This window comes from Triticum aestivum, chromosome 2A (genome assembly GCF_018294505.1).
Source record: "Triticum aestivum cultivar Chinese Spring chromosome 2A, IWGSC CS RefSeq v2.1, whole genome shotgun sequence".
Classification (NCBI taxonomy): domain Eukaryota; kingdom Viridiplantae; phylum Streptophyta; class Magnoliopsida; order Poales; family Poaceae; genus Triticum; species Triticum aestivum.
In genome coordinates, this window is record NC_057797.1 from 99,948,949 (window position 1) to 99,975,701 (window position 26,753).

A 26,753-nucleotide genomic window follows, 5' to 3' on the forward strand; every position below is an offset into this window, starting at 1 on the left:
AGCACACGACAATGTCAACCAGTCCGAGCTGTACTGAGATTACCCTGCCCACGTCCCCGCTTGACTTTGCTCTCCGAGATAGTGTAAAGAACTCATTATTCCATGCGAGCAAGTTTGTCGCTGTCGCTGTTCGAATTCAAACTGCATAACACAGCATTGTGGGTTTATAAATAGACCTGAGCAACAGCAAGCTTCCTTCACCCATCGTCCTCCCATTTCTCGAGGAAACACACAAGTAACAGAGGGAGCACAGATACGTACGGCCATAGCGAAGATGGCTAAGCTTGCCGCATTGGCTATGGTAGCGTTGCTTGGCTACGTGGCGCGGACGTGCCACGCTTCAGGGTATGGTGGGTATCCCAGCCCGGGCACGCCTAGCAGCTACCCTCCTGCTGCGCTGGCGCTCGCGATCGGACACTACTACAAGACCTGCTACAAAGCCGAAGAGATCGTGAGGGATTCAGTGAGGAAGCGTTTCTGCTCCGGTGCTCCCCCCTGGGCTGAACGTGGGGTGGAAAAACACATCTACGGCTAGGATGAACCAAAAACAGTTCATAACGAGGGGCACAATCGTCTTTGTTGCCCCCGCGTATAGCCGTCGAGGAGCCCTGGGAGGCCCGTACGGGTCCGGTTAGATCGTATGCCCGGCCGTATATGTGTGCCCGTCCGTATACGTATTTGTTTGTATACGGCGGCCTTTCATGCACGCGTGAAGCCGCCCGCGCGTGGGGCAGCACATGTCACGGGTAGTTGCCAAAACTGTCCCATCATATAAATGTGGACGGCAACCACCTCCGGCCGCATCGCCCACCATTTCCCCCCGCCGCATCGTCTCCCTCTCTCCACTCTCCACTCCCCACTCCCTCTCCTCTCCAACCTCCTCGTCTCCCTCACCGCATCCTCTCCATCGCCATGGCGGACGCAGGAGGCGAGCGCCCCGATTGGGGCGCAGATCTGGTGGAGCAGGCGCGGCAGGTCGTTGCGGGCACCTTTGTGAGGGGGCGTGCCGGCGTCCAGCGCGGTGCTCCCTCCGCTGGAGATCTGGAGAAGGTGGGGGCGGGCCGCAACGGCGCGGTCCAGCCAGATGCGCTCGCTCTGGCAAACTCCGGCGAGGCGCAGAAGGTGGAGGCGGGCTCTGGCGAGGCGCAGAAGTTGGGGGCGGGCTCTGGCGAGGCGCACGAGGTGGAGAAGGTGGAGGCCGGCTCCGGCGAGGAGGAAGCGGAGCAGAAGGTATCTGCGGCTAACTTTTAGTTGGTAGTTTTTAGATTGTAGGGTTTGTGGCCAGAACTTTGTTTGGTTAGATTTGTTGGAGGTAGGGTTTTCTCTGCTTTAGGGTTTTTCTGTATTTGATTCATGCAAGAATGGTGGACCACATATGATTATTAGATTAGGTTAGAAGTAGCCAGACCGAGGGATGGGTTTTTTCAGATGCTTATTAGATTAGTAGTGGAATTTTTGCAATTCTTTAAGTGTTTGGAGTCAAATATATACTTTTGTATTGGTTTGGGTTGGTGCCTGCTTTAGTTCTTTGGCTTGATGATTAATTAAATGTATGCTTAGTTCTAGGGATTATGGCTATGATAGTTGCAATTCTTAGATGCTTGATTGATGCATGTTGTCATAGTTGCAGTTATTTGATGCTTGATTGATGCCTGTCAGGCAGAGGCTATGAGATGGGTTGTGCATGGCCTTGTGTTTTTGGAAATTATCTACTTGAGGTGATTAGATGGTGCATTAGTTTGGTTGTAAATATAGTGAAGGATGTGCTCACGTACTGGGTGTTGTCATGTTAATCAAAAAGAGCTTCTCAAGGGCTGGATTTTTTTGTGCTGGATTGGGGCTTCTGAAGGAGAGGGGAAGCGTGGTCAAGGGGAAGGGGCAGTCTATGCTTATTTACTTTGGGTTAGTAGTGGAATTTTGTCGTTGCTTCAGAGATATTGATAGCATTGAACATCCTGTGCAATGTCGTTGCTTCAGAGATAAAAGCATCTTGGGGTTTTTTCAGATGCTTATTAGATTAGTAGTTGAATTTTTGCTTGTTAGAATTCAATTAGTATGAGGATGAATACCTTATTTAAGGGGGAATTTAAGGTCAGATAGATGTCATATGATTATTAGATCTGTAGTTCAATGCTGCTGACATTTATGATTATTTGATTTGATCTGTGGTTCAATGATATTGGATGGAAACATATTTGATTTGGAATGCATTAATTAAGATGTGCCAATGAATTGATTTAGATGATACAAGATTCATCTATAGTATAATTTGTTGTTGTTTAGGTAAGTAATGAAATTTTAGATGTTTGTTGGAGATGTATGCATTTATAGTTGAAGTTGTACCTAATTAACTACTGCATTATGTTAATATGTGTAGGAGCTTTGCTGCATTATCCCAAAAACAGTAATTTGTGCATATTAAAATTTGTAGTTGTCTTCTGTAATTAGTATATACTATATGTAAAGTGTGAAGTAAACATTCCAAGGCAGGATCCTAGCAACAAAATATACTATATGTTTCCATTAAGTAGTTTGGGGGGAATTCCCTCAAAAGAAAAGTGTTGGGTTAATCCAGGGAATATCAAGAATCTAGCTTGCATTTTCATTAGCATTTATGAAGGACATCATTTGTCTGTTGATTGATTGCTTAGATTCTGTATTTATAAGGAAAGCATTTGGTCACTTGCAACATACCAATGTGGTTCACATTCACAATTTTGTTTGTAATGACATTATGTGAACTTCAATTCAATTCATTGTAATTGATGTGCTTGTTTGACAATATAGCAGGAGGAGGATCTTCTGGGCAACAAGAGGAAGTGGGACAAGACTGGGTTCTACCCATATGAGTCTGATGAAGATGAGCCGTACGAGGTAAGGGCTAGTTGAAATGTTATTTCTGCATTGAGTTAGTATTATGTGTTTATAGTTTTTGAATGCATAATGTATTAATGTCAGTCATTAATGTGTGCAGTATGAATCTGGAGATGATGTGGTTGAGGGGAACGTCGAGTCCTTTGAAGAGAAGGAGGTGTTGAAGATCAGGGCCCAAGGACCTGCTAAGTACTACAACTGGAGGAATGAAAAGTACCGGTGCCCCTACTGCAGCAAGCCCAAGCCCAGGTCTGGGTTATTGGAGCATCTGATGGAACATTGCCGGGCTACATCGATCTCCAGTCATGACTACAGGATCATTGGTCAGCATTCTGCCCTCCTGAAGGTCCTGAGAAACCCTAACCTCTAGTCGTACATCATGCTGATCATCGGAAGCTGGAAGTCGTACTCATCATCAGTATATTTGATGATGTTTTACTTTTGGAAAGCTGCATATGGCTCTGAACTGCTAGAAAACTTGCTATATTAATGTAATGTAATGTAATGTATTGTGTGTTTGAACTGGATCTGTTGTGAACTGCCTGCTACCTATTAGAATGCTATCTATATATGTGTGGCCTTATCTTTATTGGTGGTGAATGCTTCCTTCATGTTTAGTTGTTGTTTTGATGGTGCAATGATCACAAATGGCGCTTCAGTGTTGCTTGAGACATGCTGCAACACTTGTCTATGCTGTGGGCAAGTGCAACATGCTGTGCCCATGTGCCAATTATACCAAATATTGAATGTGGCAATGTTCCAAAATGGCTGTCATGAATTATAGTACATGGGGTTTAGTAAAGTTACTGATAATTTTTCATCCTCACACATTCCTTGATTGCATAATTTGAATAAGCAAAAAGATCAAATATTCCATCACTTAAACCTATGTTTAAGTGATCAAAATGTGATTTTCCCCACCACCTCCAAATCACAAAAACTTTCTTGAACATGGTGACCCACATGTGCCAATCATGGCTATGAAAGAAAATTTGGAAAAAGAATATTTTACAATGCCCCCCTGACGTATAGACCGATGTTTTGACCAGTCAGTCTAGAGGGCATTATAAATTAATAAAAAATTCAAAAAAATATAAAACCTTTGAAACCCACCATTGTGTGTGCAATAGATCATGTGTGCCAAAGTTGAGGTCATTTGGAGGTGGTCGAAAAAATGACCGCATTCCGGAGGGGCCATTTGGTCCTAACTTAAGCCAGTTTTTGAAAAAAATGTGATTTTCCCACCACCTCCAAATCACACAAACTTTCTTGTACATGGTGACCCACATGTGCCAATCATGGCTATGAAAGAAAATTTGGAAAAATAATATTTTACAATGCCCCCTGATGTATAGACCGATGTTTTGACCAGTCAGTCTAGAGGGCATTATAAATTAATGAAAAATTCAAAAAAATATAAAACCTTGGAAACCCACCATTGTTTATGCAATAGATCATGTGTGCCAAAGTTGAGGTCATTTGGAGGTGGTCAAAAAAATGACCGCATTCCGGAGGGGCCATTTGGTCACTTAAGCCAATTTTTGAAAAATGTGATTTTTCCCACCACCTCCAAATCACACAAACTTTCTTGAACATGGTGACCCACATGTGCCAATCATGGCTATGAAAGAAAATTTGGAAAAGAATATTTTACAATGCCCCCCTGAGGTATAGACCGATGTTTTGACCAGTCAGTCTAGAGGGCATTATAAATTAATAAAAAATTCAAAAAAATATAAAACCTTTGAAACCCACCATTGTTTGTGCAATAGATCATGTGTGCCAAATTTGAGGTCATTTGGAGGTGGTCGAAAAAATGACCGCATTCCGGAGGGGCCATTTACTTAAGCGAGTTTTTGAAAAAATGTGATTTTTCCCACCACCTCCAAATCACACAAACTTTCTTGAACATGGTGACCCACATGTGCCAATCATGGCTATGAAAGAAAATTTGGAAAAAGAATATTTTACAATGCCCCCTTGAGGTATAGACCGATGTTTTGACCAGTCAGTCTACAGGGCATTATAAATTAATAAAAAATTCAAAAAAATATAAAACTTTTGAAACCCACATTTTTTTTGTGCAATAGATCATGTGTGCCAAAGTTGAGGTCATTTGGAGGTGGTTGAAAAAATGACCGCATTCCGGAGGGGCCATTTGGTCTAACTTAAGCCAGTTTTTGAAAAAAAATGTGATTTTCCCACCACCTCCAAATCACACAAACTTTCTTGAAGATGGTGACCCACATGTGCCAATCATGGCTATGAAATAAAATTTGGAAAAAGAATATTTTTCAATGCCCCCTTGAGGTATAGACCGATGTTTTGACCAATCAGTCTAGAGGGCATTATAAATTAATGAAAAATTCAAAAAAATATAAAACCTTGGAAACCCACCTTTGTTTGTGCAATAGATCATGTGTGCCAAAGTTGAGGTCATTTGGAGGTGGTCGAAAAAATGACCGCATTCCGGAGGGGCCATTTGGTCTAATTTAAGTCAGTTTTTGAAAAAATGTGATTTTTCCCACCACCTCCAAATCACACAAACTTTCTTGAACATGGTGACCCACATGTGCCAATCATGGCTATGAAAGAAAATTTGGAAAATAATATTTTACAATGCCCCCTTGAGGTATAGACCGATGTTTTGACGAGTCAGTCTAGAGGGCATTATAAATTAATAAAAATTTCAAAAAAATATAAAACCTTTGAAACCCACCATTGTTTGTGCAATAGATCATGTGTGCCAAAGTTGAGGTCATTTGGAGGTGGTCGAAAAAATGACCGCATTTCGTAGGGGCCATTTACTTAAGCGAGTTTTTGAAAAAATGTGATTTTTCCCACCACCTCCAAATCACACAAACTTTCTTGAACATGGTGACCCACATGTGCCAATCATGGCTATGAAATAAAATTTGGAAAAAAAATATTTTACAATGCCCCCCTGAGGTATAGACCGATGTTTTGACCAGTTAGTCTAGAAGGCATTATAAATTAATAAAAAATTCAAACAATTTAAAAAAAATTATTAGATGACATGAAGGTCAAAACATTAAATTGTCATATATGCAAAAAAAATATGTGTATTGAATCAATACACAATGGCAATATGCCAAAAAAATGCCCACCTACCAGAGTAGAAGAATTCATACTCCACGGCCTGCATACGACTAGGAACCCTGTTGTGCATGGGCCAGGATGCAGGCCCGTGGTGCAGAATATCTCTGCTGCTAGTAGGCCCCACGGGGTAGAGGGGACAAGAGTTAGGCAATGTACCGCCTGCAATTGATAGGAGCTTGGGAGGGGAATCGCAGCAGGGTATATAAACCGGTGCGGCGCTCTCTCACTTGGCGAGGTGGGACTAAACTCCCACCACCCAACGGCTATGCGCTGCGATGTGCCCTGTGCGGCTCCGCCTTGGGCCCAATTCGGGCGGGCTAACCCAGGGCAGCCTTACTCCGCTCGCTGATACGTTTTATATTTTCTTTGTTTCTTTTCTTGTTTATATTTCTAATATTTAAAATCAAGTCTCTTTTTTTCTATATTATTTCTAACAGTGTTTACTAAAATTTAAAAAATATGCCAAATTCTGTTGTGTTTTATTTCATTTGTTCATACTCTTTTGTATATTGATAATATTTACGAAATATGAACTAAAATGTTGTGTTTTAATTCAATTCTTCATTCCAATATTCCTTATCTTTATTATTTTTTAAATATTTTTAGTTTGTATGATAAAATGTTATGTTTTATTTCACTTCTTCATTCTAATATTTGTTCTCTTCTTTATATTTGAAATATTTCCAAAATGTAAGATAATGTGTTGTCTTTTATTGCACTTATTCATTCAAATTTTTTCTTCTGTTTTCTATATTCTCCTCTTTTCTTTGTTCTGACAGTTATAAATTTAAATAATGTATGATATATTGTTCTCTCATATTTCACTTTTCATGGTTGTCTTTCCTAATTATAAATTTTATTTTCTGTTCCATACTTGAAATATTATTAAATCAAATATAGTTGGGACAATCACATGTATGCCTCCACTTGCACCATGTACTACAAGTAGGTTCTTCTTCTCGGTCTCATCAATTGATACCAAACTTTTATGCACACCCTACGATGACCATAGCGAGCATGCCTCGCAACTACCGTTCATTTCCGACACTCTATGCATCTTGTAGGCGTTTTGCGGTGATAAAACCCTAGAACACTGCCACGGCGTGACGCAACGTGTGTTTTGTGTCCGAACTCGTGCACACCCTGCCTGGGGGGCCACATTGGCCATGCTCACATGCTCCTAAAAGTTGGGGTCATCTCATGCATGCCCCCACATGCACCATGTACAAGCCGGACCATTCGGGTCTGCCGGAGGGCAAGTTTGGAAGAGGTTTTCCTTGACGGTCCCACCAAAAGATCCTAAACTTTTTGCACATCGTACCATGACCATGGCATGCATGTGGTAGTAGAATTCATACACCACGGCCTCATTTTTGTTGAAATCCAATTAATATCCATGTGTATTACATGTAAGTGAGCATGTGTAAAATTTATTAGATGACTTGAAGGTCAAAACATTAACTTGTCATGTATGCACACAAAAAATTGTGTATTGAATGCAAGTGAGCATGTGTATAATTTAGTGTATGATTTGAAGATCAATACACATGGCAATATGGCAAAAAAGTGCCCACCTACCAGAGCAGGAGAATTCATACTCCACGGCCTGCATACGACTAGGAACCCTGCGGTGCATGGGCCCGTGGTGCAGAATATCTCTGCTGCTAGTAGGCCCCACGGGGCAGAGGGGACGAGAGTTAGGCAATGTACTGCCTGCAATTGATAGGAGCTTGTGAGGGGAGTCGCAGCCGGGTATATAAACCGGTGCGGCGCTCCCTCGCTTGGCGAGGTGGGACTAAACTCCCACCACCCAACGGCTGTGCGCTGCGATGTGCCCTGCGCGGCTCCGCCTTGGGCCCAATTCGGGCGGGCTGGCCTAGGGCAGCCTTACCCAATGTTTTATATTTTCTTTGTTTCTTTTCTTGTTTATATTTCTAATATTTAAAATCAAATCTCTTTTTTCTATATTATTTCTAAAAGTGTTTACTAAAATTTAAAAAATAAGCCAAATTCTGTTGTGTTTTATTTCATTTGTTCGTTCTCTTTTGTATATTGATAATATTTACGAAATATAAACAAAAATGGTGTGTTTTATTTAAATTGTTAATTCTAATATTTCTTATATTTATTATTTTTGAAATATTTTTAATTTGTAAGATAAAATGTTCTGTCTTATTTCACTTCTTCATTCTAATATTTGTTCTCTTCTTTATATTCGAAATATTTCCAAAATGTAAGATAATATGTTATGTTCTATTGCACTTCTTCATTATTTCAATTCCTCATGCTCACATGCTCCCAAAAGTTGGGGTCATCTCATGCATGCCCCCACATGCACTATGTACAAGCAAGACCATTCGGGTCTGCCGGAGATCAGGTCTGAAATTGGTTTTCCTTGACGGTCCCACCAAATGGTCCCAAACTTCATGCATACCCTACGATGACCATGGCATGCATGCGTGACAAGTATAGTTCATTTGCGACACTTGATGCATTTTCTAGGGTTTTCCGGCGACAAAACCCTACAACACTACCCCCACGTGACGCAACATGCGTTTTGTGTCCGAATTCGTGCACACCTTGCCTGGGGAACCACATTGGCCAAGCCCACAAGCTCCCAAAAGTTGGGGTCATCTCATGCATGCTTCCACATGAACCATGTACAAGCAGGACCATTCGGGTCTGCCGGAGGTCAGGTCTGAAATTGGTTTTCCTTGACGGTCCCACCAAATGATCCCAAACTTCATGCATACCCTATGATGACCATGGCTTGCATGCGTGACAAGTATCGTTCATTTGTGACACTCGATGCAATTTCTTGGGTTATTCTGGCGACAAAACCCTACAACACTACCCCCACGTGACGCAACGTGCGTTTTGTGTCCGAATTCGTGCACACCTTGCCTGGGGGACCACAATGGCCAAGCCCACATACTCCCAAAAGTTGGGGTCATCTCATGCATGCTTCCACATGCACCATGTACAAGCAGGACCATTCGGGTCTGCCGGAGGGCAGGTCTGAAAGTGGTTTATGCGTAACCTACGATCTCACGAAATGATCCCAAACTTAATCCGTAACCTATGATGACCATGGCATGCATGCATGACAAGTATCGTTTATTTCCGACACTCGATGCATGTATAATATTTTAGAAATGATAGAGATACTATAAATACTAGTAGAATGCCCGTGCGTTGCCACGGGCTTCTGAAATATCTTGGTGAAGTTATATAAATATAATGTATGCTAAATTTCACAGGTAGAGATAATATAACACGATCACAAATGTATAAAAATTGAAGTCCACTAAAAATGGCAAATTGACAATATATACATATAAAGTGACGATTCAACTAAAAACCATGTCTGGCAAGCTATCTTAAAAAAGGCATCGAGCGCTCCAGAATTTTCCTCGAGAAGCTGTTGGCAGGCGGCGACGGAGCTGAGGATTATCCCTCCACACAGTGGCGTAGCTAGGATTTTAGGTCAGGATGGTCCAATGGACATAATTTTTTTGTACCACGAATGCAAAATATCCACATACTGGTATATGATTTGCCAAAAGCACATATTAATAGGGTCTTGCAAAGCACACGAAAAATCATGGTTTAGGTCCTAAATTTGCCCAAAAGAAAATAACACACCTTATTTGTCGGGGAAGTCTTGATTATAACATTCTCATTTACTCTGAAGAAAGCATATCACTTAATGTATGTGATGCAATGTCTTCGGTTCTCTTCATTTTGCAACAATTATACAATAAAAGGAATTTCAGTTTACCAATTGTCAGTTCAAATGAACTCATGTAATCATTGAGCTCAACTTATCAAATCCAAGTTGCGAAAAACTTTAAAGTTTGCACTCACGGCTAAACTTGTTCAAACTATAAAGGTGAAATTATATTTTACCTAAGGGATTTGGAAATCATACTTCGAATTAGAAGAGATGTGAAGTCCGTGGAGAAGTGGAGCTCCTTCCTTAACCGATGCGGCGCTGTGCGCTGCCTCCGGGCTCTGGTGCATAGTCTACCTCCGCCTTGCGTCTTGTTAGTGCCGCCGGCCAGCTGGCCGCGGGTCACCGGCTCACCGGTCGGCGATCACCGCCTTGCTAGATGCTAGGGCTTCTGTATCTTTGAGATTGGCCAATCTTGTGTCGCCCTGCGTCGGTTTGAGTCTTCCAGCAGTTCAGCGTGCGACGAGAAAAAAATTCAAAGGATTGTACGAGCTACTCTCTCCGTTCGGAAATATTTGTTGGAGAAATAGATGTATGTAGATATATTTTAACTATAAATACATCCATTTTCATCCATTTCCGCGACCCCTAATTACGCACAGAGGTAGTAAAAAGGAGAGGAAACGAACGATCTGATCGTGCAGACGTGGTCCTGTTCGTGACTTGTTGGATTTGGGCCTTAACCCAACCCTTTTTTCACATATTGTAGCGAGGTAATGGGCCGCATCACAGGGTGGTCCATGGACCACCCTGGCCACCCCCTGTGGCTACGCCACTGACTCCACAGCCAGTCCACTCTCTGAACGTCATCCACTCCCCTGCCCGTGTCGCCCTCCTCTTCCCCGCATCACCGCCGGCCGCCGGCCTCCGCCCTCACCCCCGCTGGTCGCCGGCCTCCGCCCTCACCCCCGCAGCTGTCGGCCTCCGTCCTCACCTCCCACTGCTGCGCCCTCTCATCCCCTCCCCTATTCTCATCAGAAAAGAGAAGTGGCAGATCGAGAGATCAGGCAGCGGCCAGTCCACTCCTCTCCCTCGGCCGCGGAGTTGCTCCCAACAGGCCACCCGGACCCGTCCGTCCTCGAGCGTCTCCTCCGCCTGCTCGCCTCCCGCGGCGTCTTCTCCGAGCACACAGCCGACGACAATCGGAGGCGGTACGCGCTGACAGCCCTGAGCACTTCGTGCGCGCCCACGCCGGCGTCCCCGCCCACGCCGGCGTCCCCGCCCACGCCGGCGTCCCCGCGCATGCCTACTACGGCCAGTCCACACCGACGGCGATCAGATGCAAGCACAACCGGCTCCCTCTCTCCCACCGCCGCCCCCTCCCATCCCCTTCCTCCACTCATCCGACGACGTGGACTGGGATTACAGGTTCATTGGCATTTGTAGTGTATTGACATTGTCATTGTGGTTTCAGTAGAAATGACCTTCTTCCTAATTAGTAACAGAGATCAAAGTTAATATATTTGTGATATTTTCGTGTAATATTATTGTTTGCAATGAGACTACTCGGGAATACAGAGTACTGTGATTTTTATAACTGAAGAGGGAGTATAAATCGTCCAGTGAGTACAGTATAGATTGAGTATAAACATGACAACCTACTATGATATTTTAGCAGGCATCATATTTGCGATGGTCTGCAAGCTATCATTATTCTCATATGTGATATTTGATTTTAGTGGTGCCATTTTTGTTCCCCTTATAAAAGCTGTGATGTGCCGATTGACAGTTTAATAGTTGTTTCACTTGGCAGGCCAGAAGGTGGTTTACAATATTTTTGTTATATTCTAGTAATACTGAAAAATGCCCATAGCACAGCTTATGCAGAGAGCAAGTGATCATTGTTCTTTCTCCCGTCTGTCCTAATCGCTAATTCATTGGAATCTTAATGTGCAGACTGATACAGAAGCAAAGTGTTTCAAGGCACATAAATCCAATGATGACAGTGGTAGTTTCAGAAAAGATGCTGAAGCTGATTCAAGAAATGCTACTAAGGTTGTTGATCAAAATCCTCCACCACAAAAGCAAGGTTTCATCCATGTGAGGGCAAGAAGGGGTCAAGCAACTGACAGCCATAGCCTTGCAGAAAGGGTCAATTCAATGCACAATTTTCAGTTTTGACTATTCTGAATGTATTCTTTTTGAATTTGCGTATTCTTATACACCCCATGGATACACATTCACACTCCCCATTACAGAAGCTACAAATCTGGTCGCTGAAAGTCTACTTTTTTTTACGGGCACGGCGTCAGAAAATAACCAAGCGGATGAAAATTCTCCAAGACCCTGTCCTTGGATGTAATAAAGGTGCATATTAATCTCAACAATTATATATTTTTTATGTTTACATTCTGTCCCACCAATGTCCAGATATGTATTGAAAAGTAAGGATTATAAAATTCAATTAGGGGGAAATAAGAGACTATACAGAGACCTCCACATATGATAAATAATATAAAGATGTAGTTTCGATATTGTGTGGTGGTCCAGTATCGCACCCTTTGGAAAAAAATTCAGGGAGGTATTTGGGTCCAATCTGTAACATCAATCCAGTGTGGTATATCATTGCTGCTTTCACCACCTGTACCATTAATCCAGTGTGGTATATAATTGCTGCTTTGCTCATCTGTACCATCAATTATCGAAGAACCAACGGCCACATTTCATTGTTGATTAACAGTGACTAATTTAACTTGAGATGCAAATAACCCATTGGTGTAACTGTAGTTCTAATACCAAAGATAGTCTCCGGTCATGATCAAGCAACCAGAGTTGTTCTGCTTAAGGGAAATAAATAACATAGTAAAAATAAATAAATAACAATGCCTGTGCCTGCTTTGGGGCCGCATCATAAATATTTCTCTCATGTAGAACACTCCAATGGAGTCTAGTTTTACAACAACAGAGTGACCCAGGCAGTGTGCTATATTTGTGTAGGAAAACAAAGCCGAGTTTAGATGTAGTAGATGATTGATTACAAAACAACAAAATAATAATATACATAAGCAAACCAGCAAAACGAAAAATAATGTCACATACTGTAAAATTTCGCAACTTGCAAAGTCTCAAATTCGAGGCAATATTATTATTATATGACTTGTAGTATAAACATAATAAAGTTCAATTGGTAACATCGAAAGATAGAGATCTGTACAAGAACACCGAAGAGCACCAAATTATATGTAGCATAAGAGTAAATCCCTGTCATATATAAGAGCGGACCTCAGCCTGTAAGGACTTCCTTATAGACGATGTTCTTCATCGAGGTCTGTAAGGACAAGGCAGGTCTTTTTCGCTTCTTTGATTTACTGCTTTGCTTCTTGCCATTCTCCTTCTCTTTCTCCTTCTCAATGAGGATCTTTATGTTTCTCTTCGCGGTGGCTCGAGACAATGCGACATAGAGTTGACCATGAGAGAACACCGGATTAGGTAGGTACACACCAACGATCGGAATTGTCTGTCCTTGAGCCATGTTAATCGTCATAGCAAAGCTAAGCCTTACAGGAAATTGCTTCCTCTTGAACTTGAATGGAAACATGTCGTTGTCAGACGGGCATAGGGGTATTCGAGGAAGGAAAACCCTCCTACCCGCGTGCTGTCCAATCACAATTTCTGCGTCGATGGCGTTCCTCTGGAAACCTCGCACCACAAGCCTCGTCCCGTTACACAGACCATTAGCCGGATCAATGTTCCTCAGAAGTATGACAGGGTAGTTGAGCTTCAGTTTGAGTGCATGCGGAGGCAGACCGTTGGGAGTCAATCCATTAAGGAACTCGGGAGCGTAGTAGCCATATGGGTCGTCCTCTGCACTGTCAAAGCTATGGTAGATTACTTCTTCTCCCCGAAAACGCTCTACCATGCGTATGTTTATCTTGTCGACGTTGTCGTTCGTGGTGGAGAGAATTGCGCGTGAAGTCATGTAATTCGGATCGGTCATGTTGTCATCTAGTCTCGGAAACACATGGTCAATCAGCTTCTCCAGGTCATCACCCTCGCCTGTAGACGGCACACAAATATCTTCAGGGAGTCGTATGTTTCCTTGTTCGTCAACTTCCTCGGTGCCATTGCCTACCCTTAGCAAGTAATCCGCAAACCAGGTGTCATTATGAGCCCTCATGTTGGTGACAAGCCTTAGCTGGCGCATACCCTTCCAGAGGTGTGAACTTCGAAGGGTTGCATCGATTATCTGACCCCGGGACCCCCTCCTGACGACCGGAAGCACCTGCCTGAAGTCCCCGCCAAACACAATAGTTTTTCCTCCAAAGGGTCGGTCCCGTCTTCCCGTGATGTCACGCATGCTGTTGTCCAGTGCCTCGACCGCCTGTCGCTTAGTCATGGTGGCCTCGTCCCATAGTATCAATGAGGCCATCCTCAGTAGCTTGGCAGTACCACTCTGTTTCGTGAAGGTGCATGAGGCGCCATCGTCGCAGCTCAATGGGATCTTGAACCTCGAGTGGGCAGTCCTGCCTCCAGGCATGATAGAAGCGGCGACGCCTGACGTCGCGGTAGCAATAGCGATGTTTCCCTTGCTTCGAACCTTGGCGAGCAGCGCCCTGTACAGGAAGGTCTTCCCTGTACCTCCCGGTCCATCAACAAAGAACACACCCCCATCACCGCGTTCAACAGAAGCTAGTATCTCGTCGTATGCAACCCTCTGCTCCAAGTTTAGCGACGAAGCCAATTTAGTGTCGTTGATGTCAAAATCGACGTTGGATTCCTCGATCACTTCTCTGGCCTCGCCCTCGGTTGGGTCGAACGCATCGTCAATGCATGGAAGAGCAAAATCAGATATGTCTTTGCCCATGGATTGCAACATACCCCTAATGTCAAGCAACACCATCTGTTCCACCTCAATCGGGCATGTGTGTGATCGCCGATAGTCATCAGACATAGGCTCGAAGTGCCTATCCCATAAACCACGCACGTCGCATGGCTCACAGTGCACCAAAACTGTTGCAAAGAGCCTCCTGAGCGAACAAGGCATCGCCCACTGCTCTGCCTCGGTAAGACAGTCGTCGAGCGTGTTATCTGCCTCGATGAGTCCCAACCTTTCGGCAGCCTCTCTAAAGCTCCCGCATAGCCTACCGTCCACGGTGAGCAGGTCCTCATAGGATGTCTTGCCAGCAACATGGTTTAGCAGGACACGCAGATAGTATCGCTCCCCCTCGGCAGGATTGGCAGACACAATTCGACCTATCTGATAATGCTTCACCCGCTCTTTCCAATACTTCTTACCCTTCTGCCATGTGAACCTTCCAGGAAAATCCTTGTACAATATATTCCTAGCCCACGGGTGGTTTTGGTTAGCTTTGAAATACTCTGTCAACATGGATTTGGAAGCTTTCTCAGAGGCGACTGTTGGGGAACGTTGCAGAAAATTAAATTTTTTCCTACGGTTTCACCAAGATCCATCTATGAGTTCATCTAAGCAATGAGTCAAGGGAGAGAGTTTGCATCTACATAACACTTGTAGATCACGAGCGGAAGCTAGCCAAGGGGATGGTGATGATGGAGTCGTACTCGAACGTGATTCGGATCACCGATGTCCAAGTGCTGAACGGACAGCACCTCCGCGTTCAACACATGTACGGGACGGGAGACGTCTCCTCCTTCTTGATCCAGCAAGGGGGAAGGAGAGGTTGAGGAAGATTGCTCCAACGGCAGCACGACGGCGTGGTGTAGTTGGTGCAGCAGTACTCCGACAGGGCTTCGCCAAGCATATACGGAGGAGGAGAGGTGTTGGGGAGGGGAGGGGCTGCGCCTTGGCTTGTGTTAAGCTCCCATGCGCCTCCCCACTATATATAGGGGTGGAGGGGCTGGTTTCTTGCCCTCCAAGTCCATTGGGGCGTTGGCCAAGGTGGGAGGAAAGAAATCCCATCATTTCCTTCCCCACCGATTGTTATCCCCCCTTTTTAGGGATCTTGATCTTATCCCTTCGGGATATGATCTTATTCCTTCTAAGGGGGGATCTTGGTGCGCCTTGACCAGGGGTGTGGGGCCTTTCCCCCACTACTCACGTTCATGTGGGTCCCCCCATGCAGGTGGGCCCCACTCCAGAACCTTCTAGAACCTTCCCGGTACAATACCGAAAAATCCCGAACATTTTCCGGTGGCCAAAATAGGACTTCCCATATATAAATCTTTACCTCCGGACCATTCCGGAACTCCTCGTGACGTCCGGGATCTCATCCGGGACTCCGAACAACATTCGGTAACCACATACAAACTTCCTTTATAACCCTAGCGTCATCGAACCTTAAGTGTGTAGACCCTACGGGTTCGGGAGACATGTAGACATGACCGAGACGTTCTCCGGTCAATAACCAACAGCGGGATCTGGATACCCATGTTGGCTCCCACATGCTTCTCGATGTTGTCATCGGATGAACCACGATGTCGAGGATTCGATCAAACCCTGTATACAATTCCCTTTGTCAATCGGTACGTTACTTGCCCGAGACTCGATCGTCGGTATCCCAATACCTTGTTCAGTCTCGTTACCGGCAAGTCACTTTACTCGTACCGTAATGCATGATCTCGTGGCCAACACTTTGGTCACCTTGAGCTCATTATGATGATGCATTACCGAGTGGGCCCAGAGATACCTCTCCGTCATACGGAGTGACAAATCCCAGTCTCGATCCGTGTCAACCCAACAGCTACTTTCGGAGATACCTGTAATGCACCTTTATAGTCACCCAGTTACGTTGTGACATTTGATACACCCAAGGCACTCCTACGGTATCCGGGAGTTACACGATCTCATGGTCTAAGGAAGAGATACTTGACATTGGCAAAGCTCTAGCAAACGAACTAAACGACCTTTGTGCTATGCTTAGGATTGGGTCTTGTCCATCACATCATTCTCCTAATGATGTGATCCCGTTATCAACGACATCCAATGTCCATAGCCAGGAAATCATGACTATCTGTTGATCACAACGAGCTAGTCAACTAGAGGCTCACTAGGGACATATTGAGGTCTATGTATTCACACGTGTATTACGATTTCCGGATAATACAGTTATAGCATGAATAAAAGACAATTATCATGAACAATGAAATATAATAATACTTTTATTATTGCCTCTAGGGCATATTTCCAACAGTCTCCCACTTGCACTAGAGTCACCAATCTAGTTACATTGTGATGAATCGAACACCCATAGAGTTCTGGTGTTGATCATGTTTAGCTCGCGAGAGAGGTTTAGTCAACGGATCTGCGACATTCAGATCCGTATGTACTTTGCAAATTTCTATGTCTCCATCTTGAACATTTTCACGGATGGAGTTGAAACGACGCTTGATGTGCCTGGTCTTCTTGTGAAACCTGGGCTCCTTGGCAAGGGCAATAGCTCCAGTGTTGTCACAGAAGAGTTTGATTGGCCCCGACGCATTGGGTATGACTCCTAGGTCGGTGATGAACTCCTTCACCCAAATCGCTTCATGCGCTGCCTCCGAGGCTGCCATGTACTCCGCTTCACACGTAGATCCCGCCACGACGCTCTGCTTGCAGCTGCACCAGCTTACTGCTCCACCATTCAACATATACACGTATCCGGTTTGTGACTTAGAGTCATCCGGATCTGAGTCGAAGCTAGCGTCGACGTAACCCTTTACGACAAGCTCTTCGTCTCCTCCATAAACGAGAAACATGTCCTTTGTCCTTTTCAGGTACTTCAGGATATTCTTGACTGCTGTCCAGTGTTCCTTGCCGGGATTACTTTGGTATCTAGCTACCAAACTCACGGCAAGGTTTACATCAGGTCTGGTACACAGCATGGCATACATAATAGATCCTATGGCTGAAGCATAGGGGATGACACTCATCTCTTCTTTATCTTTTGCCGTGGTCGGTGACTGAGCCGAGCTCAATCTCACACCTTGTAACATAGGCAAGAACCCCTTCTTGGACTGATCCATTTTGAACCTCTTCAAAATCTTATCAAGGTATGTGCTTTGTGAAAGACCTATGAGGCGTCTCGATCTATCTCTATAGATCTTGATGCCTAATATGTAAGCAGCTTCTCCAAGGTCCTTCATTGAAAAACACTTATTCAAGTAGGCCTTAATGCTGTCCAGAAATTCTATATTATTTCCCATCAAGAGTATGTCATCTACATATAATATGAGAAATGCTACAGAGCTCCCACTCACTTTCTTGTAAACGCAGGCTTCTCCATAAGTCTGCATAAACCCAAACGCTTTGATCATCTCATCAAAGCGAATATTCCAACTCCGAGATGCTTGCACCAGCCCATAAATGGATCGCTGGAGCTTGCATACTTTGTTAGCGTTCTTAGGATCGACAAAACCTTCCGGCTGCATCATATACAGTTCTTCCTTAAGATGCCCGTTAAGGAATGCTGTTTTGACGTCCATCTGCCATATCTCATAATCATAGTATGCGGCAATTGCTAACATGATTCGGACGGACTTTAGCTTCGCTACGGGAGAGAATGTCTCGTCGTAGTCAATCCCTTGAACCTGTCGATAACCCTTAGCGACAAGTCGAGCTTTATAGATGGTGACATTACCATCCGCGTCTGTCTTCTTCTTAAAGATCCATTTGTTTTCTATCGCTCGCCGATCATCGGGCAAGTCTGTCAAAGTCCATACTTTGTTTTCATACATGGATTCTATCTCGGATTTCATGGCTTCAAGCCATTTGTTGGAATCTGGGCCCGCCATCGCTTCTTCATAGTTCGAAGGTTCACCGTTGTCTAACAACATGATTTCCAGGACGGGGTTGCCGTACCACTCTGGTGCGGAACGTGTCCTTGTGGACCTACGAAGTTCAGTAGCAACTTGATCCGAAGTACCTTGATCATCATCATTGGTTTCCTCTTCAGTTGGTGTGGGCATCACAGGAACATTTTCCTGAGCTGCACCACTTTCCCGTTCGAGAGGTAGTACTTCATCGAGTTCTACTTTCCTCCCACTTACTTCTTTCGAGAGAAACTCTTTTTCCAGAAAGCATCCGTTCTTGGCAACAAAGATTTTGCCCTCGGATCTTAAGTAGAAGGTATACCCGACAGTTTCCTTAGGGTATCCTATGAAGACGCATTTTTCCGACTTGGGTTCGAGCTTTTCAGGTTGAAGTTTCTTGACATAAGCATCGCATCCCCAAACTTTTAGAAACGACAGCTTAGGTTTCTTCCCAAACCATAATTCATACGGTGTCGTCTCAACGGATTTAGACGGTGCCCTATTTAAAGTGAATGTAGCTGTCTCTAGAGCGTATCCCCAAAATGATAGCGGTAAATCAGTAAGAGACATCATAGACCGCACCATATCCAATAGAGTGCGATTACGACGTTCGGACACACCGTTTCGCTGAGGTGTTCCAGGCGGCGTGAGTTGTGAAACGATTCCACATTTCCTTAAGTGTGTGCCAAATTCGTGACTTAAATATTCTCCTCCACGATCTGATCGTAGGCACTTTATCTTTCGGTCACGTTGATTCTCCACCTCATTCTGAAATTCCTTGAACTTTTCAAAGGTCTCAGACTTGTGTTTCATTAAGTAGACATACCCATATCTACTTAAGTCATCAGTGAGAGTGAGAACATAACGATATCCTCCGCGAGCCTCAACGCTCATTGGACCGCACACATCGGTATGTATGATTTCCAATAAGTTGGTTGCTCGCTCCATTGTTCCGGAGAACGGAGTCTTGGTCATCTTGCCCATGAGGCATGGTTCGCACGTGTCAAACGATTCATAATCAAGAGACTCTAAAAGTCCATCGGCATGGAGCTTCTTCATGCGCTTGACACCAATGTGACCAAGGCGGCAGTGCCACAAGTATGTGGGACTATCGTTATCAACTTTACATCTTTTGGCATCTACACTATGAACATGTGTAATATTACGCTCGAGATTCATTAAGAATAAACCATTGACCATCGGAGCATGACCATAAAACATATCTCTCATATAAATCGAACAACCATTATTCTCAGACTTAAATGAGTAGCCATCTCGTATTAAACGAGATCCAGATACAATGTTCATGCTCAAACTTGGCACTAAATAACAATTATTAAGGTTCAAAACTAATCCCGTAGGTAAATGTAGAGGCAGCGTGCCGACGGCGATCACATCGACTCTGGAACCATTCCCGACGCGCATCGTCACCTCGTCCTTCGCCAGTCTCCGTTTATTCCGCAGCTCCTGCTGTGAGTTACAAATATGAGCAACGGCACCGGTATCAAATACCCAGGAGTTACTACGAGTACTGGTAAGGTACACATCAATTACATGTATATCAAATATACCTTTGGTTTTGCCGGCCTTCTTATCTGCTAAGTATTTGGGGCAGTTCCGCTTCCAGTGACCCTTCCCCTTGCAATAAAAGCACTCAGTCTCAGGCTTAGGTCCATTCTTTGACTTCTTCCCGGTAACTGGCTTACCAGGCGCGGCAACCTCCTTGCCGTCCTTCTTGAAGTTCTTCTTACCCTTGCCCTTCTTGAACTTAGTGGTCTTATTGACCATCAACACTTGATGTTCTTTCTTGATTTCAGCCTCTGCTGACTTCAGCATCGAGAACACTTCAGGAATGGTCTTTTCCATCCCCTGCATGTTGTAGTTCATCACAAAGCTCTTGTAGCTTGGTGGGAGCGACTGGAGGATTCTGTCAATGACCGCCTCATCTGGGAGGTTAATGTTCAGCTGGGTCATACGGTTGTGCAACCCAGACATCTTCAGGATGTGCTCACTGACAGAACTGTTTTCCTCCATCTTACAACTGTAGAACTTGTCGGAGACATCATATCTCTCGACCCGGGCATGAGCTTGGAAAACTAGTTTCAGCTCTTCGAACATCTCATATGCTCCGTGATGCTCAAAACGCTTTTGGAGCCCCGGTTCTAAGCTGTAAAGCATGCCGCACTGAACGAGGGAGTAATCATCAGCGCGAGTTTGCCAAGCATTCATAATGTCTTGGTTCTCTGGGACGGGAGCGTCACCTAGCGGTCCTTCTAGGACATATTGTTTCCTGGCAGCTATGAGGATGATCCTCAGGTTCCGGACCCAGTCCGTATAGTTGCTGCCATCATCTTTCAGCTTGGTTTTCTCTAGGAACGCGTTGAAGTTCATGTTGACATGAGCGTTGGCCATTTGATCTACAAGACATATTTGCAAAGGTTTTAGACTAAGTTCATGATAATTAAGTTCTAATCAAATTATGAACTCCCACTCAGATTAGACATCCCTTTAGTCATCTAAGTGTTACACGATCCGAGTCGACTAGGCCGTGTCCGATCATCACGTGAGACGGACTAGTCATCGTCGGTGAACATTCTCATGTTGATCGTATCTTCCATACGACTCGTGTTCGACCTTTCGGTCTCCGTGTTCCGAGGCCATGTCTGCACATGCTAGGCTCGTCAAGTTAACCCTAAGTGTTTTCGCTGTGTAAAACTGTCTTACACCCGTTGTATGTGAACGTAAGAATCCATCACACCCGATCATCACGTGGTGCTTAGAAGCGACGAACTGTAGCAACGGTGCACAGTTAGGGGAGAACACTTCTTGAAATTTTTGTAAGGGATCATCTTATTTACTACCGTCGTCCTAAGTAAACAAGATGCATAAACATAATAAACATCACATGCAATTATATAGTTGTGACATGATATGGCCAATATCATATAGCTCCATTGATCTTCATCTTCGGGGCTCCATGATCATCTTGTCACCGGCTTGACACCATGATCTCCATCATCATGATCTCCATCATCGTGTCTTCATGAAGTTGTCACGCCAACGACTACTTCTACTTCTATGGCTAACGCGTTTAGCAATAAAGTAAAGTGAGTTACATGGCGTTCTTCAATGACACGCAGGTCATACAAAAAATAAAGACAACTCCTATGGCTCCTGCCGGTTGTCATACTCATCGACATGCAAGTCGTGAATCCTATTACAAAGAACATGATCTCATACATCACAATTCATCATTCATCACAACTTCTGGCCATATCACATCACATGATCAATCGCTGCAAAAACAAGTTAGACGTCCTCTAATTGTTGTTGCATCTTTTACGTGGCTGCAATTGGGTTCTAGCAAGAACGTTTTCTTACCTACGAATAACCACAACGTGATTTTGTCAACTTCTATTTACCCTTCATAAGGGCCCTTTTCATCGAATCCGCTCCAACTAAAGTGGGAGAGACAGACACCCGCCAGCCACCTTATGCAACTAGTGCATGTCAGTCGGTGGAACCGGTCTCACGTAAGCGTACGTGTAAGGTTGGTCCGGGCCGCTTCATCCCACAATACCGCCGAAGCAAGAAAAGACTAGTAGAGGCAAGTAAGATGACAAAATCCACGCCCACAACAAAATTGTGTTCTACTCGTGCAAAGAGAACTACGCATAAACCTGGCTCTGATACCACTGTTGGGGAACGTTGCAGAAAATTAAAAATTTTCCTACGGTTTCACCAAGATCCATCTATGAGTTCATCTAAGCAACGAGTCAAGGGAGAGAGTTTGCATCTACATACCACTTGTAGATCACGAGCGGAAGCTAGCCAAGGGGATGGTGATGATGGAGTCGTACTCGAACGTGATTCGGATCACCGATGTCCAAGTGCTGAACGGACAGCACCTCCGCGTTCAACACACGTACGGGACGGGAGACGTCTCCTCCTTCTTGATCCAGCAAGGGGGAAGGAGAGGTTGAGGAAGATTGCTCCAACGGCAGCACGACGGCGTGGTGTAGTTGGTGCAGCAGTACTCCGACAGGGCTTCGCCAAGCATATACGGAGGAGGAGAGGTGTTGGGGAGGGAGGGGCTGCGCCTTGGCTTGTGTTAAGCTCCCATGCGCCTCCCCACTATATATAGGGGTGGAGGGGCTGGTTTCTTGCCCTCCAAGTCCATTGGGGCGTTGGCCAAGGTGGGAGGAAAGAAATCCCATCATTTCCTTCCCCACCGATTGTTATCCCCCCTTTTTAGGGATCTTGATCTTATCCCTTCGGGATATGATCTTATTCCTTCTAAGGGGGGATCTTGGTGCGCCTTGACCAGGGGTGTGGGGCCTTTCCCCACTACTCACGTTCATGTGGGTCCCCCCATGCAGGTGGGCCCCACTCCGGAACCTTCTAGAACCTTCCCGGTACAATACCGAAAAATCCCGAACATTTTCCGGTGGCCAAAATAGGACTTCCCATATATAAATCTTTACCTCCGGACCATTCCGGAACTCCTCGTGACGTCCGGGATCTCATCCGGGACTCCGAACAACATTCGGTAACCACATACAAACTTCCTTTATAACCCTAGCGTCATCGAACCTTAAGTGTGTAGACCCTACGGGTTCGGGAGACATGTAGACATGACCGAGACGTTCTCCGGTCAATAACCAACAGCGGGATCTGGATACCCATGTTGGCTCCCACATGCTTCTCGATGTTGTCATCGGATGAACCACGATGTCGAGGATTCGATCAAACCCTGTATACAATTCCCTTTGTCAATCGGTACGTTACTTGCCCGAGACTCGATCGTCGGTATCCCAATACCTTGTTCAGTCTCGTTACCGGCAAGTCACTTTACTCGTACCGTAATGCATGATCTCGTGGCCAACACTTTGGTCACCTTGAGCTCATTATGATGATGCATTACCGAGTGGGCCCAGAGATACCTCTCCGTCATACGGAGTGACAAATCCCAGTCTCGATCCGTGTCAACCCAACAGCTACTTTCGGAGATACCTGTAATGCACCTTTATAGTCACCCAGTTACGTTGTGACGTTTGATACACCCAAGGCACTCCTACGGTATCCGGGAGTTACACGATCTCATGGTCTAAGGAAGAGATACTTGACATTGGCAAAGCTCTAGCAAACGAACTAAACGACCTTTGTGCTATGCTTAGGATTGGGTCTTGTCCATCACATCATTCTCCTAATGATGTGATCCCGTTATCAATGACATCCAATGTCCATAGCCAGGAAATCATGACTATCTGTTGATCACAACGAGCTAGTCAACTAGAGGCTCACTAGGGACATATTGAGGTCTATGTATTCACACGTGTATTACGATTTCCGGATAATACAGTTATAGCATGAATAAAAGACAATTATCATGAACAATGAAATATAATAATACTTTTATTATTGCCTCTAGGGCATATTTCCAACAGCGACTACGTCGGTCAAGTGAGCTTGCTCATTGAATGCCACCCTGTGCATATTCGGGAGATGAACAGGCAACTGTAGGACAGGCGGGTCATTGGCACACAAGGGGAAGCCAAATATCCTCCACATCGCCTCTGGAGGAGTAACCCACCTCGCGTCTATGTATCTTTTGATCTCATCAATGTTACCATCAGCGTCGGGCTGGTCGATGCTGAAAGAAGCCCTATCATGGCCCTTGTATATGTACTTGTAAAGGTATTTGACGGCCTTTATGCTGGAGGAAACCTCAACATTGATGTGGCAATTGAACATCCGCAGAAGGTAAGGGTTATACGGCACCACCCATCTGTTGTCCAACATTTTACCCCGGACCTTAGCTTGCCGACCATTATCTCGACGACGATAAACAGGGTATGAGTCCTTGCCTTGTGTCGTGTTTTCATTGAACGGCCGCGGGTATCTGCACTTGCACTCGTTCTGTTGCATGCACACATTTTTGGGGTTGAGAGCACCGCATGGTCCATGCATCATATGTTTCACCACCAAGGTGTGGAGTTCAGGATACGTTTGCTTGTCAGGGAGCTCGCCAGAAATGAGTCGGTCGTACTGCTCCAGAACGACAAGCTTATAGGCAGAATCCATGATCAACAAAAAGTGTGCGTGGGGGAGGCCCCTCTTTTGGAACTTGACTACGTATACATGTGCAACAACAACACCCAGGATATGCTGCTTGAACAACATCTCTTTCATAGCCTCTAGCTTCCCATGGAACACACGAGCCACAAGATCATGTCGGTCTTACGCTGTCTGACCAGGAAACAACTCATTTGTTATCTCTTCCTAGTTAGGGTTGCAGGTCATGGTCAAGAAGATGTCAGGCTTCCCGTAGGTATGGACAATTGCCATGGCATCCATATGCCTCTGCTTCATGTCGCGGTCGCCACTTGGGTACGTTCCAGGTAGCACTATCCTTACTCCAACAGCGCTTGCACGGGTCTCCCCGGATGTAATTGCATCAACAACTCCTTTATACAGGTCGGCACGGATCTTTGTCTGGTTCTTCCTGTACCATTTCAACCTACAACTCTCAATTTTGATGTACATGTCCACCCCCCATTGCTGGAGCAATCGTGCTCCACAGAGTATGGGATTGAATATCCCAGGTCGTGTCTGGAGCATGTAACAGTAGTAGTCTCTCACTGAGATGCATAACCTGCTATTCCCCTTTGCACATGGATGAGTAACGCAGACATTAGGATTCATATGAGAAGTATACAATTCATGTAAACAACAGAATACGCATAAGGCTTACCTGCATCATCATCATCATCATCATCACCTCTACCTCTTGGTTGTTGCACAACCGGCCAAGGTACATCACGTTTAGGAAGTTTCGGGTGCCAACCGAGCTCCCCCCTTGGGTAGAAGAGTGGGTAAGAGAGAGGGTCAGATGAGCTAGCCGTCACATGTATATTGTGCCTCTGGTTGTCATTCCCACAAAGTGTAGTCCTACGATCGAACCTCTTTGCTAGGTCAGTGCCCTCCACCCAAATTGCAGCGACCTCAGATGACAGAGGTCTATTATACTTCCGTTGGTCTAGTCTCTGGTCAGTGTTGAGGTCTATCCTGTAATCGTCGAGGTTGTCCCTGTGCGCACCCAAACTCCTAAACTGCTGGGAGTACGGGTTTTCCTTGAGTATGTGCACTAACTTTCTCACGACATCTTGGTCTAATTGCTCGGTGGCAGCCTTGCGATGGGTTAGGCCTGGGTCGTCGTCGTAGAAGTACAACTGTAGATGATCTGGACGTGATGTTGGACCGAAGGAATGAACGTTGTGGTAGATGGTGCCGTGCGCCCGGAACGTGTACACCCCACACTTCATGTTTGTGTAGCTTTCATCAAGGCTGACACCAAGGGTTGTGAACGAGAAGTGGCCGCTGAAGAACCGTATGTTCTCCCGAAAATTCCTTGAGTCCGCATCCATGCTAGACCAAAGCCTCATTAGCTCCGGGATGGGCTCCGGTTGCTTCAGCTCGATCTGCCCACTGCGACAGCAGAATCCCGGGGCCTCAGACACAAACTTCTTGGCCTTGCAGTGATCACAATTTGCGGTGTGCTTCAGGATGTGTGTGTGGTCAGGGAGGTTTGAGTAGACATAGTCCAATGGATCATGGTCGACATAGGTATTGTGACTTGAGTCTTCCAATTCGTCATGCTCCATGTCATCAGTATCTGAGCCTGCAAACAAGGTTTATAATTAGTGTGATATTTCAAACCGATGGATGTTGCTCAAGTGGGTGTACATACCTTCACCAGCAAACAGGTAATACTCATTGTCAAAGAGGCTATAAGGGTTGACATTATCATTCATGAGACGAGTAAGGTAAGCGTCCATGTCGTCTGCTCAGGCGCGAAACCAATAAATGAGGGTTCAGTCTCAAGGGACGCAAGGAGAGTAAGGATGGGAGTGTTACCTTCACTTCTGATCGTGTACTCCGGCGTGCTAGATGAGGTCGAGGCACCGTGTGGTTCCACTATGGTAGGTTGTCCAGTTGAGCTCATTTTTGGTATGGAGATGGACCTGACGGTTGGGGTCATCACCCTACCTGCAAACCTTTCATTACGCCGATCGCGTAGAACATTCCTCTCACCATGCGGTACATGCGTACTTTTTTTTCCTTGCCAATTTTCTGTTGACGCTTCTTTGCCACCATACCACCCTTGCAAGCTCGCTCTCCCCTCCCAGGCGTTGCTCTGGACTCATGACTCTGCTCGTCCACTCCGTTATCCGCTATTGCTACTGGATCACTGGTTTGCTGGTCGGCATTTTGTAGGCACACATTGATTTCGCTGCGGTCTCCATGTACAGCACCA

At 45.1% G+C, this 26,753-nt stretch overlaps 1 protein-coding gene across 1 annotated transcript in view; it reads left to right on the forward strand.

Moving 5' to 3' along the window:
- Window positions 1-274: 274 nt before the first annotated feature.
- The window catches only part of LOC123184912 (peroxidase 2), a 46,558-nt gene continuing 20,079 nt past the window's right edge, over window positions 275-26,753 (forward strand). Inside the window, exon 1 of the mRNA XM_044596948.1 lies at window positions 275-473. Coding sequence (XP_044452883.1) covers window positions 275-473 — 199 coding nt within the window. The remainder of the gene's footprint in view (window positions 474-26,753) is intronic.